The sequence below is a fragment of the Suncus etruscus genome, chromosome 9, assembly GCF_024139225.1.
Source record: "Suncus etruscus isolate mSunEtr1 chromosome 9, mSunEtr1.pri.cur, whole genome shotgun sequence".
Lineage (NCBI taxonomy): Eukaryota > Metazoa > Chordata > Mammalia > Eulipotyphla > Soricidae > Suncus > Suncus etruscus.
In genome coordinates this window covers 35021506-35035973 of record NC_064856.1, presented here as the reverse complement: position 1 = coordinate 35035973, position 14468 = coordinate 35021506, and the positions used below count along the sequence as shown (strand labels likewise).

Below are 14468 nucleotides of genomic sequence, written 5' to 3'. Positions count from 1 at the left end.
GGCCACACATGTTGGCCAGGGCAAATAAAGATGTTATCTCCTGAAGAAGCCTGCCTGTGAGTGGATTTTCTCCTTGATGCCACCCTGAACCAATAGACCCAATAGCTGGTGGGGGTTGGAGACACGTAGTGCTGGGACGGCAGAGAAAGACCCCTCCATCCATTCATCCCATCACCATCCAGGTCCATCCAAAGGGCCTCTAATTATTTAATTCTACAGCAACCAACCCTGGGAGGGATGGGAAAGTAAGGATGATAGCATAGGCAAAATAAGGCAACGAAATTTTTCTTTGAGTAATGTAAACTTTAGCTTTTTGAAAGTTTTTCTTTTCTTTGACATCTTGGTAGAGGTTCTGCTGTGGGGTGCAAATTAAATTGATTCTTGAGATAAGTAAGAGGAAACAGAAGAAGAAAAAAATTTTATTTAATAGTTTTTCTAAACAATCACTCGTTAAAGACTTAGGTTATCTCAAAAAATATTTCTAGAGAGTTAAGCTGATAATTTTGATTTACTTATTTGTCTAGGCTAGCTTTTGGGTCTGGTTGCATTGAGAACTTTGGGTTCTCAAGGAGAGTGGGAGACAAGAACAGTGACAAATGAAGAGATGAGAGACCACACAAAATCTATATAGGAGAACAATGTTCTCAACTTTAATCTCAGAACCAGGTGTATATGAGGTATATTGCCAGTCAATTATTTTTATGGTATGAAAAGAATGCTCCCATTAGGAAAGCACAGATATCTTTCTAGTAGACAGAAACATTTTCTCAGTATACATTGTTTGATTTACAAAACAGTTCCTCTGGCTAGGGTGGTAAACAGTCCTGAATAGACCTAATATTAAGTAAAAGTCCTGAGTTAAAAAGGAGAAAGTTATTTTAACATGTCAAAGCAGTTCCTGTTCAGCTAGCCTCAGATGTAAAATAAGGGATTAGCAAGGAGCTGAGTTCCTCTATCAAATTCCTATTTCTAAGAGAAGTTTTGTTGTTTAAGGGGCAAATGAAGGAGACAAACTATGTCTATAAAGGATACAATTGTTTTCTTGGTAGAAGTTCCACAGCCCAAAGCTACATCCTGGCCAAACCTTTTTGATGTTAATTCTTGAGGTAAAAATTAGTTAGCAAGTATTCAGTGTCCTTTTGAGATATCCCAAAAATCAAAAGCTGCAAGGGCATTTTGAAGATAGAGAGAAAAAAATTGTTTCTGTCTTTTTGGTGCTGAGCTTTTCCAGGTAAAGAGAAATTTAATCAAGGCTACATTTGCCTGTAAAAATCCTTATGTTAGGAAGTAAAAGGTTTTACTGTATACACACAGCAGAAGGGAGAATCATCTATAGGCCAATTAAATTTTCGTTATAAAGTTAGCAGAATGTTAGTTTCATCAACAGACATCTCATCCAGTTTATCCACACTGAGAGATAAAACTCAGCGGGATTATTGGTGAGATATCTCTCAGGAATCTTTATCCAGCCATCCACACTTGAGGGAAAAGGACTTCACAGTGGGCCTTCTAGCAAAATATTTCTTTAGAAATCTAGAGATTCCTTTTATGTTAATGGTGTGGCGCTTATTTTTGTGTGTTAGAATTCTAAGTGAAATTGAAGAAGTATGAAATTTTTGATCAAATTAAAATGAGAGGTGAATAATATCAGATCTCTGATTTTAAAAAAGTTTTAAAAGACTACTGTTTTAAAATCTATTGGAATGATTATATAGGGCAACCTTGGTAAGAATGACAACAATGGGCCCAAGCAATAGCATGGTGGCATTTGCCTTGCATGTGTTTGACACAGCTTCAGTCCCCAGTATTTCATATGGTCCCCTGCGTCCACCAGGAGTTATTCCTAATCACCGTTGAATGTCGTCCAATCTCAAATCCTTCCAATAAAGAATGACAGTTATTTCAGCTGCAAGGTAGCAAGTTTTTTCTTTGAAGGAGGTCAGATTATAAAACTTCATAAGTTTTATGGTCTCTGATCAAAATATTTAATGTTGTTAGTGCAGCATGAAAGTGATCATAAACTACATAGAAATGAATGGGCCTATTTGTGTTCTAGTATACCTTTACATTACTATATAGGTATAATAGATCTCTTGTCTACTTATCTAGGTTAAAGAAATTTGTCATAGGCTAAGTAATTTTGAATATAGAAATTCAATATTGGGCTGGCGAGGTGGCGCTTGAGGCAAGGTGTCTGCCTTGCAAGCGCTAGCCAAGGATCAGGACCATGGTTTGATCCCCTGGTGTCCCATATGGTCCCCCCAAGCCAGGGGCAATTTCTGAGTGCTTAGCCAGGAATAACCCCTGTGCACCAAACAGTTGTGGCCCGAAAAAACCAAAAAAAAAAAAAAAAAAAAAAAAAAAAGAAATTCAGTATCATAAAAGAAATACAGAATTCAAACCATTATGAGCTTTTGTTTTTCTTTATTCTTAATAGGTGAACATTATACCAGTAATTGCCAAAGCAGATGCAATTTCTAAAATCGAATTACAGAAATTTAAGATCAAGCTCATGAGTGAATTGGTCAACAATGGAGTTCAAATATATCAGTTTCCAACGGATGATGAAACTATTGCTAATATCAATGCTTCAATGAATGTAAGCTACTAGATGAATATTGTTTACACATTAATAATGTAATTCATAAGTAACATACTAGATATTTTTATATATAAGGTAAGTTTTAAAAATTTAGATATAGAAATATGTTTTAATTTCATGTTTACTTTTTTTTGTTTGTTTTTGTTTTTTGTTTTTGAGCCACACTAAGTGGTTTCTCCTGGCTATATGCTCAGAAATTGTTCCTGGATAGAGGAACGTATGGGAGGCCAGGGGATCGAACTGAGGTCCATCCTAGGTTAGCGCATGCACGGCAAGCACCCTACTGCTTGGCCACCGCTTTGACTCCCATGTTTACATTTTTAAACAGATACAGTAGCATGTTATAACCATTAATTAATTAAATCAACCATAATTACTCTCGGTGAAAGAAACAACTTTAAAAATTCATGTTGCATGGTTCCATTTATATGACATGATTTGAATAGGGAAATCTATAGAGATTAACATTTATATTAATGGCTGATTACAACTGGCGGGGTGAATCAGGCCATATAAGGTGACACTATAGATAAAAGAATTTCCTTTTTGGCAGGGAGGAACTATACCTTGCCACATCCAGGGCTTATTTTTGATGCCAAGGATCAAACTTGGTTTTTCTGTAAACACAGCCAATGCCTTAATTGCTCTTCTGTCATTCTAGCCCTAGCATAATTTTTCTTGATTTACTTAATCTGGTATTGTTTTATAAATGCTGAATGTGTTTTAGGAATACAGATTCTCTTACCATACCATGTCCACCCACAAAATGCTAGCAGTTTCTTCGCCTCTCTCATTAAATCTCCTCTATTCTTTGCCACCGCATTCCCTCTGATAACCTTAGTTCTATAGTCAGAATGAAAAGCTTTGTTTTTATATTGTCAATTTGCTCAATTTGTTTCATTATATTTTACACATCAGTGAAATTTATTGTCTTTATTTTTCCTTGTGTTACTAAAGCATAATACTTTATTATATTAAGGGACATTCAAATAATTTTCTCCATAGGGTCTGAAAATGATGGCAGCAGTATATATTAATTGTGAATTTAAACATTGGGACATGAAAAATAGTTTTATTTTAATAAATTGTTACTTAATAACTTTGTTATTATAGTCATAAAACTTTTTTAGTCTTTTTACATTGTGTGAGATCTTATTGATAGGGTTCTTTTACAGGGACACTTGCCATTTGCTGTTATTGGAAGTATGGATGAGATACAAATTGGAAATAAGATGGTCAAAGCCCGCCAGTACCCTTGGGGTATTGTGCAAGGTAAATGAAATAAACAAAAGTTTTGAAATACTATGTTACCTCGTAGTTTTGGAAATTCTATTTAATGTATTTTAAAGGTGCTGTTTATAATTATGATTGGTCGCTAGGTGTTGTTTTAACTAAATATATAAAGTCTGGCAGAATTTACTTATTTACTACATTACACAACATTGCTCATTGTTTACACATTATGTTACATTCCTGGGTGTACAAAAATATTTAGAAAGGAGAAGTATTATTTGAGTACAGATACTCCTTGCTTAACGATCAAGTTTCGTTTCAAAGACTTGATTGTTAAGCGAATAGGTCGTTAAATGAGGAACTGCTTGTACTGCATACAGTAGTACAGTATATGCATAGTACTTGACAATACAGTAATCTGAATAAATAAAATAATAAGAAAGATCAAACTGAAACTTCCACTTGTTTTAATTTGCATAGGTTGTATAATTTTCACACTGTATTGCAATGTATTACAGAACATAAAATTAGTAAAGTAGGTACATTAAAGCACCAAAAACCACAGTACTGTACTGTAGGGTGTACAAGATGGTAAAAGGATATTTAAAATAAAAAAAAAGTGAAGAGATGGTCTTAAGTGCGAACAGTGGCTAAAAAAGTAGGTCGTTAAGCGAGGAGTATCTTTACTTTGAATAGAAATAGAGAATGAATAGTAATGCCCAAATGTTACTGGGTTTTTTGGTTTTTGGGTCATACCTGGCAGCACTCGGGTTATTTCTGGCTCTATTCTAAGAAATTGCTCCTGGCAGGCTCAGGGACTATGTGGAATGCCGAGATTCAAACCACTGCCTTTCTGCATGCAAGGCAAATGCCATGCCTCCATGCTATCTCTCCAGCCCTGCCCAAATGTATTTTATAAACCAATTACTGGATAATTCAGGGCCTATTAAACATTACATAAATTTATTTTTACATAAATTTATTGTATATTTCTGCTCATCAAAATATTATCACTTCTAAAACAAATCGGTTAATAAAATAAGTTAAGTTTAGTAGCTTTATCTAGCGTTGTAATGAAGTATAATTAGACACTCCCCCAGTATCCATGGTTTTTTATCTGCAGATTTAGTTCATCTATACTTTGAAAATATATACTAGATAGTTTTACCAGGGCTGCTTATGTACTCGATCATTCATATCTTTCATCTTGAATAATCCAGAATTACAATGATGTATATAGAATGCACATTGTACTATGTACTGTAAGTAATAGATTATTTTTAATATAGGTAGATAATGGAGCAGTGCAAATACTACATACTGAGTATCCATGAATTTTATAAATTGACAAATTTTGTATTTAAACTTTGGCAAAACATTCTAAGTTTATAAAAGTAAGTACACCCAGAAACTATTGTTCCAAGTAACATTTATTTGTAGTTTTGGATCATCAAAAGCAGAAGGTGTCTAACTTACAAATTACTAATTTTGGGTAGTGCCTAAGACAGAATCACAAATGCAGCATTATGTAAAAATAAGTTACTATTTATAGTATGCACATATATTTTTATTTGTCTTATATAAAATTTGTTATATATTTTGTGTTGTTCTTTATTTGTTTTGTTTTGGGGCCACACCGAGTGATGCTCAGGGGTTACCCCTGACTATGCTCACAGAAATTGTACCTGGCTAGAGGGACCATATGGGATACCAGGAATCGAACCAGGTCTGTCCTGGATCAGCCATGTATAAGGCAAATGCCCTACTACTGTGTTATTGTTCTGGCCCCAAAATTTATTACATTTAAGCTTTATTGAAATGATGTTACTCCTAATTCTAAGCACTTGAGTGGCTAGAAAATGTCAGAATAGTTTTTAAATTGCTAAAGAGAAGATGAATTAAATAACTTGAGTCTGTTGTTACATAACGTAATACATTTTCAGGGGCCAGAGTGGTGGAGCAAACAGTAGGGCATCTATCTGCCTTGCACCTGCTAACCTAGATGGACCGTGGTTTGATCCCCCGGCGTCCCATATAGTCTTCCAAGCCAGGAGCGGTATCTGAGCACATAGCCAAGAGTAACTCCTGAGCGCCACCAGCTGTGACAAAACAAACAAACAAACAAATAAATAAATGAAGTAATACATTTTATCCTCTTTCCTATTCTTGGCTACTAAATTGAAAGCAGACTTGGTTTGCTCATTATAATTGCTCATAATTCAGAGTGTAGTTTCTTGTATAAAGAAATGTTAGTCACTTGTATGATACAGTGGTAGTTATTAATCAGACTTGTCATTTTTGCTGTTTCATTATTTTATTTTATTTTATTTTATTTTATTTATTTTATTTTACTTTATGGCCAGTGATGCTCAGGGGTTGCTCCTGTCTATACGCTTAGAAATTGCTCCTGGCTTGGGGGACCACATGGGATGCTGGAGACCGAACCAGGTCTGTCCTGGGTCAGCTGCATGCAAGAAAAACACCCTACCGTTGTGCTATCGCACCGGCCCCTGTTTCATTATTTTAAACATGATCTATTTCATCACTTAGAATATACTGATGGTTTTATGGATGAAACTAGGTCATTTTATTTTCTTGCTTTTCTGGCTAGTGGAAAATGAAAACCATTGTGATTTTGTAAAACTTCGTGAAATGCTCATCTGCACAAACATGGAGGATCTTCGAGAACAGACCCACACAAAGCATTATGAATTGTATAGGCGTTGCAGACTGGAGGAAATGGGCTTTCTAGACATGTCCCCAGGGAGTAAGCCAGTCAGGTAAGCAGGGTCCCTTTGCTAAGCCAACCAAAGAAAAAATTAGAATTGCAATCTATTTATCTGTCTATCTTCTATCTGCCTACATGTCTGTCTAATCTATCTTTGTTTATCCAACTCTTTAGATATCTCCACTATTAAATAGAACATTTTTATTTTAATTAAACATTAATAAATTAAACATTTTAATTTATTTCATTTGTTAGTTATTGTGCTGTTTATGGTCTTGACACTTCCTTGTTTTTGAGGATTTCTAAGTTGTTAAGTAGAAGGAAGAATTTTTGCAAAGTCTGCTACAAAATTTTGTATCTTTTTATGGAAAACTTAAATAATTTACTTAGTTTTATTATTGAATTTATGAAATATAATAGTAATTTTTTTATAAAAGAAAGTTAGCTTATAAATTCTATTAAACAAAAAGTTTTTATCCTAATGAAAAGTTTGAAATGATTTAGTTCTAGGGTACTAAATCTTAAAAAGGAAGGATTAAAGGAATAAGGAGATTAAGCTGTTTCTTAAAAGAAAAGATAAAGATTTTCTTATAGTAATGCAAATGGTTGATAACAGTTTTAGAATCTGATGACCTTTTTGCTCAGTATTTGGAGCATTAAGTGTTATAAATAATCCTTTTTAAAATTAAGACATGTAAAGATGAAATTTAAATCCATAACATACTAAGTAAAATTTCTTTTGATGTAAAATTCTAGGGTATGTTTTCTATGGAGGAAAAGCAGGTTAAACATTATCTTAAACTATGTTAAGAGATTAAGGATTTCCTTTCCATTCTTTATTGTATTATTTTCTATTCTTTGGCAATTAATTTTTGCACTATAGTATACAAAAAAAGGAAGGGGCAGGAGAACATTATGTTGAATGGTATATAATTTTTTAAATTTAATAGTAGATAGGATTGATTTAACATTTTAGGTAAACATTTAGGTAAAGTTTGTTTAGATCTGATTATATAATAAATTTATTATATTTAAAAGCTCCTCCACCAATCATAAGTTTCTAATTTGGGCACAATTCTGATAAAATGAATATTTTCTCTATTAAAGATCTAGAGTTGGCTTATTTAGTGTTTCCTGGGGGGATCTGTTTTTCTAAGACAAGTGTTAGAAGTCTCAGTGTTTTTTGTTTTTGATTTTGTTTTTGGGCCACACCTGGCAGCGCTCAGGGGTTACTCCTGGCTATCTGCTCAGAAATAGCTCCTGGCAGGCATGGGGGACCATATGGGACACAGCATTCGAACCAGCCACCTCAGGTCCTGGGTCGGCTGCTTACAAGGCAAACGCTGCTGTGCAATCTCTCGCACCCAGAAGTCTCAGTGTTAATGAGAGAATGTACCCTGAGACTTGAGTGGAACAGCTTTGAAGTAGTCAAAGAAAAATAATTAAAGATGCTATAGATATTTAGCAAATTGAGGTTCAGTACTTGTAAGGATGGATCCTAAAGATATTCATAATTGATTAAAATTCTTATACTGCCATTCAGGAGATACTTATTGTTTATCAACTATCTTCATAAAACAATGCTAGCTGGCTATTTAGGTACTACAGGATTGCACAGACTTTATCTTTGTAGAACTTATTAGATATGACGGTAAAAGAGAGAATTTGTCCCAATATGGAGTATGGTAGGCGGATCAAGTCAAAGAAGGAGCCAAAAAGATAGTACAGTGGATAGGATGTTTGCCTTGCACAAACATATGTCCTTTATATGGTCCTTTTTTGCACCACCAGATAATGATTCCTGAGTGCAGAGCCAGAAGTAACCCTTGTCATTGCCGAGGTTATAGCCTCAAAACCAAAAAAAAATTAATAAGTGAAAGGATACCATAAATACCCCATTAGGAAACTTCTAGGATAGTTTAGGCATGAAAAGCTAGAGACTTGGAATCAGGTGGTAATGATAGAAGTGATCGGAAGCATATTAGGATGTGATCTAAAGGTAAAGTTAGTTGAACTCAGATGGATTGAATGTAGGGCATAAAGGAAAGAGAAACCAAGATGACTAATCACCCACAATTTTAACTTGAAATTGAGTGAATGGTGGTGAAGTTTACTGATGCGAATAAGATTCGGAGTAAGATTTTAAAGTTTGTGGTTGATATTCGAGATATTTCAGATGTATTAAATTTAAGTTTACTATTATTAAATTTATTTTATTTAGTAGTAAGTATTCAGATTGTAAGCTAATTAGAGACTTAGAAGTTAAAGCTGAAATTGGGAGTCAGCAGTGTATGATGCTACACAAAATCTTTAGTATTTTAAGTACAGATCTTTTGTAAGATTATAGATTAGCTTTATTCATATTATTTTGAGGTGGTTTGGGGCCACACCATCAGAAATCAGGGCACATACTCTTTGCTCTGTACTCGAATCATTCCTGGACGTGCTCAGGACTATATAGGCTGCCAAGGATCAAATCCATGTTTGATTGAATGCAAGTTAAATGTCCCACCCACTATACTATTGCTCTGGGCCATTTACTTACATTTTTAACTGACTGTTTTCATCCTTGATGTCTAAAATGATGTTCTAGAGCCTAGATATATAGAGTATGTGAAGCTGAGTTTGATCTCTTTTATTCATGTAAACCTCTATCCTTTCCACTGTCTACAGCACCAAACGTCAGGCATAAACCACTGGGCCAAATAACATTGGTGAGCTAAGAGACCTCTAGTTAGAAAATAAAAATAAGTGATAATTTAATAAAAATGGGCAACCATGTAAGTGAAAAATTAGGATTAGACATATTCTGCAGTTAAAAATATAAAAAAATAGGACCTAAGTGATAGCACAGCAGGTAGGGCTTTTGCCTTGCATGTGGCCTACCGGAGTTTGATCCACAGCATCCCTTATGGTTCCCTGAGCTGCAGGGTATGGCCCTAAAACAAACAAACATAAGAAAAATATCCTAATGGAGAACTATTTTGGAATGCCTATAGACAGTAAGTGTGATTGGTAAGTTATGAGCAAATGGGACTATAGAATAAGTGATATGATAGTGAGGAGTCAGATTTTGATAATGTTTATATTTATTATGAGGGATATCTATTTGAGAGTATTACCCTTACGGAATAAGTTCATATTGTATAAGGACTTTATAGGTAACAATATAAATTATACAAAATATAAACACAAAACAAAAACTTGTTACTATCTAAGTATATTAGGATATGCAGAAATGAAAACAGATTTTAGAAGTTAAAACAGAAAAGAAAGCTTTCCATTTTACAATTATAGGCTTGTGGGAAAGACAAACACACCATCTAGAATGGTTAAAAATGCTGTTGAAAAGTGGAAATTTTCACCTTTGAAAGAGAGAAGAGAGTTTGAGACACCTAGAACAACTGAAAATTTAAGGTAATTATTTAGCAGTTAGAGAGCTAGTAGCAGGGGTAGTGAAATGGTTATATCAATTTTTATGTAAATTATACATTAAATAACCTTGTTGAACTCTATAAATTATACACCAGATAGATCAGAGTAAAGCATTCCAATGAATATAAAAGAAGTGAAAGGAAATGTGAATTGCTACTCAAAACAGACTTTGCAGTGTTAGTCCAAAGTGTTGAAAAAGAAAATCCATGTGGACCAACATTGCTCTGATCCAAATCTTGAATTAATGTAAAATATTCTTAAAAATTTCATATAACTACATTCTATTAAACTATGAGACGTAAGGTAGAAATAAATGGTAGTAATAAAAATAAACTGTAAACTTTGAAACTGAATAAAAAGTGATTTAAAATTCTCTAAGCTGTAATAGGATGGAAATAAGACAGTCATATGTAGTTTGAGAGATTAGTCCAGTTTGTCTTAGACTTTTAGAAACCATCTTGATCTTATCTTTTAGTCCTTAGCAGGTTGGCAGTTTGCTATGGATGACAAGCACTCCCTCATGGGAATTGTCATCGGGGATCTTACCACTTTGGAGAGTGAGATCCAATGACAAACTAGCACCACTGTCAGCAAGTCGAACAGGTTTTTAAGAAATTGTGTGCTGGCACACACCCTGTTATGCCTTATAGATTTTTCTCCTCTCATTTCACTATTATGGAAGAGCATAAGATTGGGGTGGTAGGTGCTAAGCACAATGCTTAGTATCATACAGAGAGTTAAGTTTTGCACTCTTGGATGCTTCTCAGTTATGGCTCGTTGCTCTGTGCAACAAGATGATAACCATATAAGTGATATTTTTTAGAAGAGAGGATATTTCTTTATTTCTAATTCTAGAGCTGACCTTTTGTTGCTTGCTTTATAAAATTTGTCAGGATTTTAAGTCAGCTTCTGTGTAGATTATTCTAAGTTTTGATGTAATTTTAATGTGATTCCCAGAGCATAAGAATGCAACACTGATTTTTTTTTTTTCGCTCTTTACATTTGATTTTCCAGGTATTTTTTATGTATTTCTAGGATTTAGGGATGTACATCTGGTAGTACTCAGTGATTACTTTTAGCTCACTCCTAGCATTATTGGCTCAATTATATGCAAAGCAAGCCTTCCTCCACTATCTCTTTGGTCCTCAAGTTTTTTTTTTTTGTTTGGTTTTGTTGTTGTTTTTTATTGGTTTTCGGGTCACACCTGGCAGCACCCAGGGGTTACTCCTGGCTCTATGCTCAGAAATCGCTCCTGGCAGGCTCGGGGGACCATATGGGATGCCAGGATTCGAACCACCGACCTTCTATATGCAAGGCAACCTTACCTCCATGTTATCTCTCCAGCCCCAGTCCTCAAGTATTTTAAAGTCTACTATTTGCAAGAACTAATCCTAAATGCTGGAGATATAACACTAAATAATAATATGTAGTTCTAAGTCTTATGGATTTTATATTTGTGTATTAACATTCTTAAATTTAAATAATATGATAAATTGAGGTTGTACAATGTACACTAAGGAGAGATAATATATAATGGGAAGGGGTATTTTCTGATTTAATAAAGTTTGGGATGACTTCCATGAGGCAGTTACTTGCTTGATTTCTTAAATATCATTGGGAAGAGCATGTTATTAAAGAATGACATATACAGATACCCCAAGGAAAAGAATGGCAACTTTTAGTACTGCAGGATAATCAGTTTGTCTGAACAAGTGGTGATTGTGTAAGATTAGAACTAGGAGACAGGAGTCAAAGTCTTAGTAATAGTTAGAAGATTAAATTGAATTCTGGGTATGATGCAGTAAAGCAGTAGGAAATAACAAAATATTCTAGAAGGACACTTCTAATTTCCAGGTTAATGGTTCCTTTGGTTTGATAGACATTTGAATCATTCATCTAGTACCATATCTCTAGAGAAGGAATAGTTTTGCTAGAGGTTAGAAACTTGCTTCAGGACCTGTTCAATTTGCATTTCCTCTAAAATATTCAAGTGAGTACTTTAGTTAGATATTTATCTGGTGCCCACAGGAGAAAGCTCTGCCAAAGGAATTACCTTAAATGTCTAGACAATTAGATGGTTAATTTAAAGGTATATGCATGGGATTGCAGGTGGTGGGGGGTAGTACATCTAGAAATGAAAATGCCTTGAGCAATAAAATGAAGAAATAGGACATATTGAAAAGAGATGTGGCTGTGGATGCTGTGGCTTCAGTGAGGGGGAATCTGCCTCCACCCCTTTTTTAGGAGGCTCCCAAAGGTATCAGCCTGGACCACACAACATGGGAAGATTCAGCAGCAATTATTTGGGGGGTTAGTTGTTAAGTATATTTTTTCCCAAATTTTATTTATTTTTATTTATTTATTTATTTATTTATTTTTGTTTTTTTGGGGGGCCACACCCGTTCGATGCTCAGGGGTTACTCCTGGCTAAGCACTCAGAAATTGTGGGGGATTGAACCGCGGTCCTTCCTTGGCTAGCGCTTGCAAGGCAAACACCTTACCTCTAGCGCCACCTCACTGGCTCAAAAAAAAATTTTTTTTAATAATAGATTTTTTTTTTGTTTTGTTTTTTTTGGGTCACACCTGGCAGTGCTCAGGGGTTATTCCTGGCTCCAGGCTCAGAAATTGCTCCTGGCAGGCACGGGGGACCATATGGGGTGCCGGGATTCGAACCGATGACCTCCTGCATGGAAGGCAAACGCCTTACCTCCATGCTATCTCTCCGGCCCCAATAATAGATTTTTTAATTGAATCAACATGAAATACAAAGTTGCAAAATATCCGTGATTGAATTCAAGTTATAGTGTTCCAACACCAGTCCTTTCATAAGTGCACATTTCCCAGCTACCATTGTCCCAAAATTCCCTCCCACTCCTCCCTACCTGTCTGTATGATTGATATTTCTGTCTGTTTGCTTCACCCCCTCTGGCTGCCTGGCTCTCTCTCTCTCTCTCTCTCTCTCTCTCTCTCTCTCTCTCTCTCTCTCTCTCTCTCTCTCTCTCTCTCTCTCTCTCTCTCTCTCTCTCTCTCTCTCTCTCTCTCTCTCTCTCTCTCTCCTCTCTCTCTCTCTCTCTCTCTCTCTCTCTCTCTCTCCTCTCTCTCTCCTCTCTCTCCTCTCTCTCCCCCATCCCTCCCTCCCTCCCCCCTGTCTACCTATTTTTTTCTCTCCAAATAGGTACCAAGGCTTGCAATACTATTACTGAATAGATGTCATGTACATTACGTTTGGCACAAAACAACAAAAGCATGCTGGAATAAATGATTTTAGGTTCCCAGGCTGAAATCACAGATCTTGGTCTTCTTATGTAAGGATTAGAGGAAGGGAAAAGTTTAAGAGGATCTTCTAGATCTTCAGTTTTCAGGACCTGATACCATTAATGAACATTGAAATCAATATTTTGGGAGGAATGAATTGACTATTTCTTATGAAGAACTTGACAGCGCAGAGATTTCAAAATTCCAGAATCCATGCCAAATGTAGTTCTGGAGATATTTTTTGTTTTTAGTGCTATAGGAAATTTTATGTTTTAGGTTGCTCTATGAAACAGTATGTTGCTGCATGTTACGACATGAAGCTTAACCCGAGATGCTTTTGTGTTTGTAAGTCTGTTATATCATCTTTTTAACATGAAAGTGCCTCAAATAACTTTTCAGTCTTCAAGAAACTTATGAAGCCAAAAAAAATCAATTATATGGTGAACGCCAGAGGAAGGAAGAAGAAATGAAACAAATGTTTATTCAGCGAGTAAAGGAGAAAGAAGCCATCTTAAAACAAAGTGAAAGAGAGGCAAGTATGCTTGTTTGATGAAATTTTCTTTTATTTTTTTAAGTGACTTATTAATAGGGATATCTATCTCAAAAATTTAATTGATCTGTGGACAGTTTGCTCTTGAAAAGGTCTTAATATTCTTTTTAGAACAAATTTTAAATACTCTAAATATTATAAAATTGGAGCCAGAGCAATAGTACAGCATTAGGTTGTTTGCTTTGCAAACAGCCCATCCAGGATGGAGTGTGGTTCGAATCCCAGCATCCCATATGGTCCCCCAAGCCAGGAGCGATTTCTGAGATCATAGCCAGGAGTAACCCCTGAGCATCACTGGTGTGAACCAAAAAACCATTAAATAAATAAAATAAAAATAAGAACTTCATGAGAAAATAGTCTTTCATTAGAAGTGATCCTCAATGGACTACATTACATTATTAAGAATTGTTTTAACTATGTTAGTCATGAGCCAGGAATATTTGATTTATTTTTGAAAGTTGTTGAAATTCTTGGAATTAAATTTGATCTCAGGCTTTTTGTTCAAGCCTGTGTTTTATTTCTGTCATTACACATATAAATAAAACACAGCACCATGCTCTTTTAATGACTATAGCTTTGTAATGCAATTTAAAGTTGGGGAAAATGATGCCTCCCATATTCCTTTTCCCAAGGATTGCTCTAGCTATTCATGGGTGTTTATTGTT

The 14468-nt window shown here is 35.1% G+C and overlaps 1 protein-coding gene across 1 annotated transcript in view; it reads left to right on the top strand.

Moving 5' to 3' along the window:
• The window catches only part of SEPTIN10 (septin 10), a 95438-nt gene that overhangs the window by 66158 nt on the left and 14812 nt on the right, over nt 1-14468 (top strand). The window contains 4 exon segments of the mRNA XM_049781370.1: nt 2438-2599; nt 3778-3874; nt 6447-6615; nt 13653-13785. Coding sequence (XP_049637327.1) covers nt 2438-2599; nt 3778-3874; nt 6447-6615; nt 13653-13785 — 561 coding nt within the window.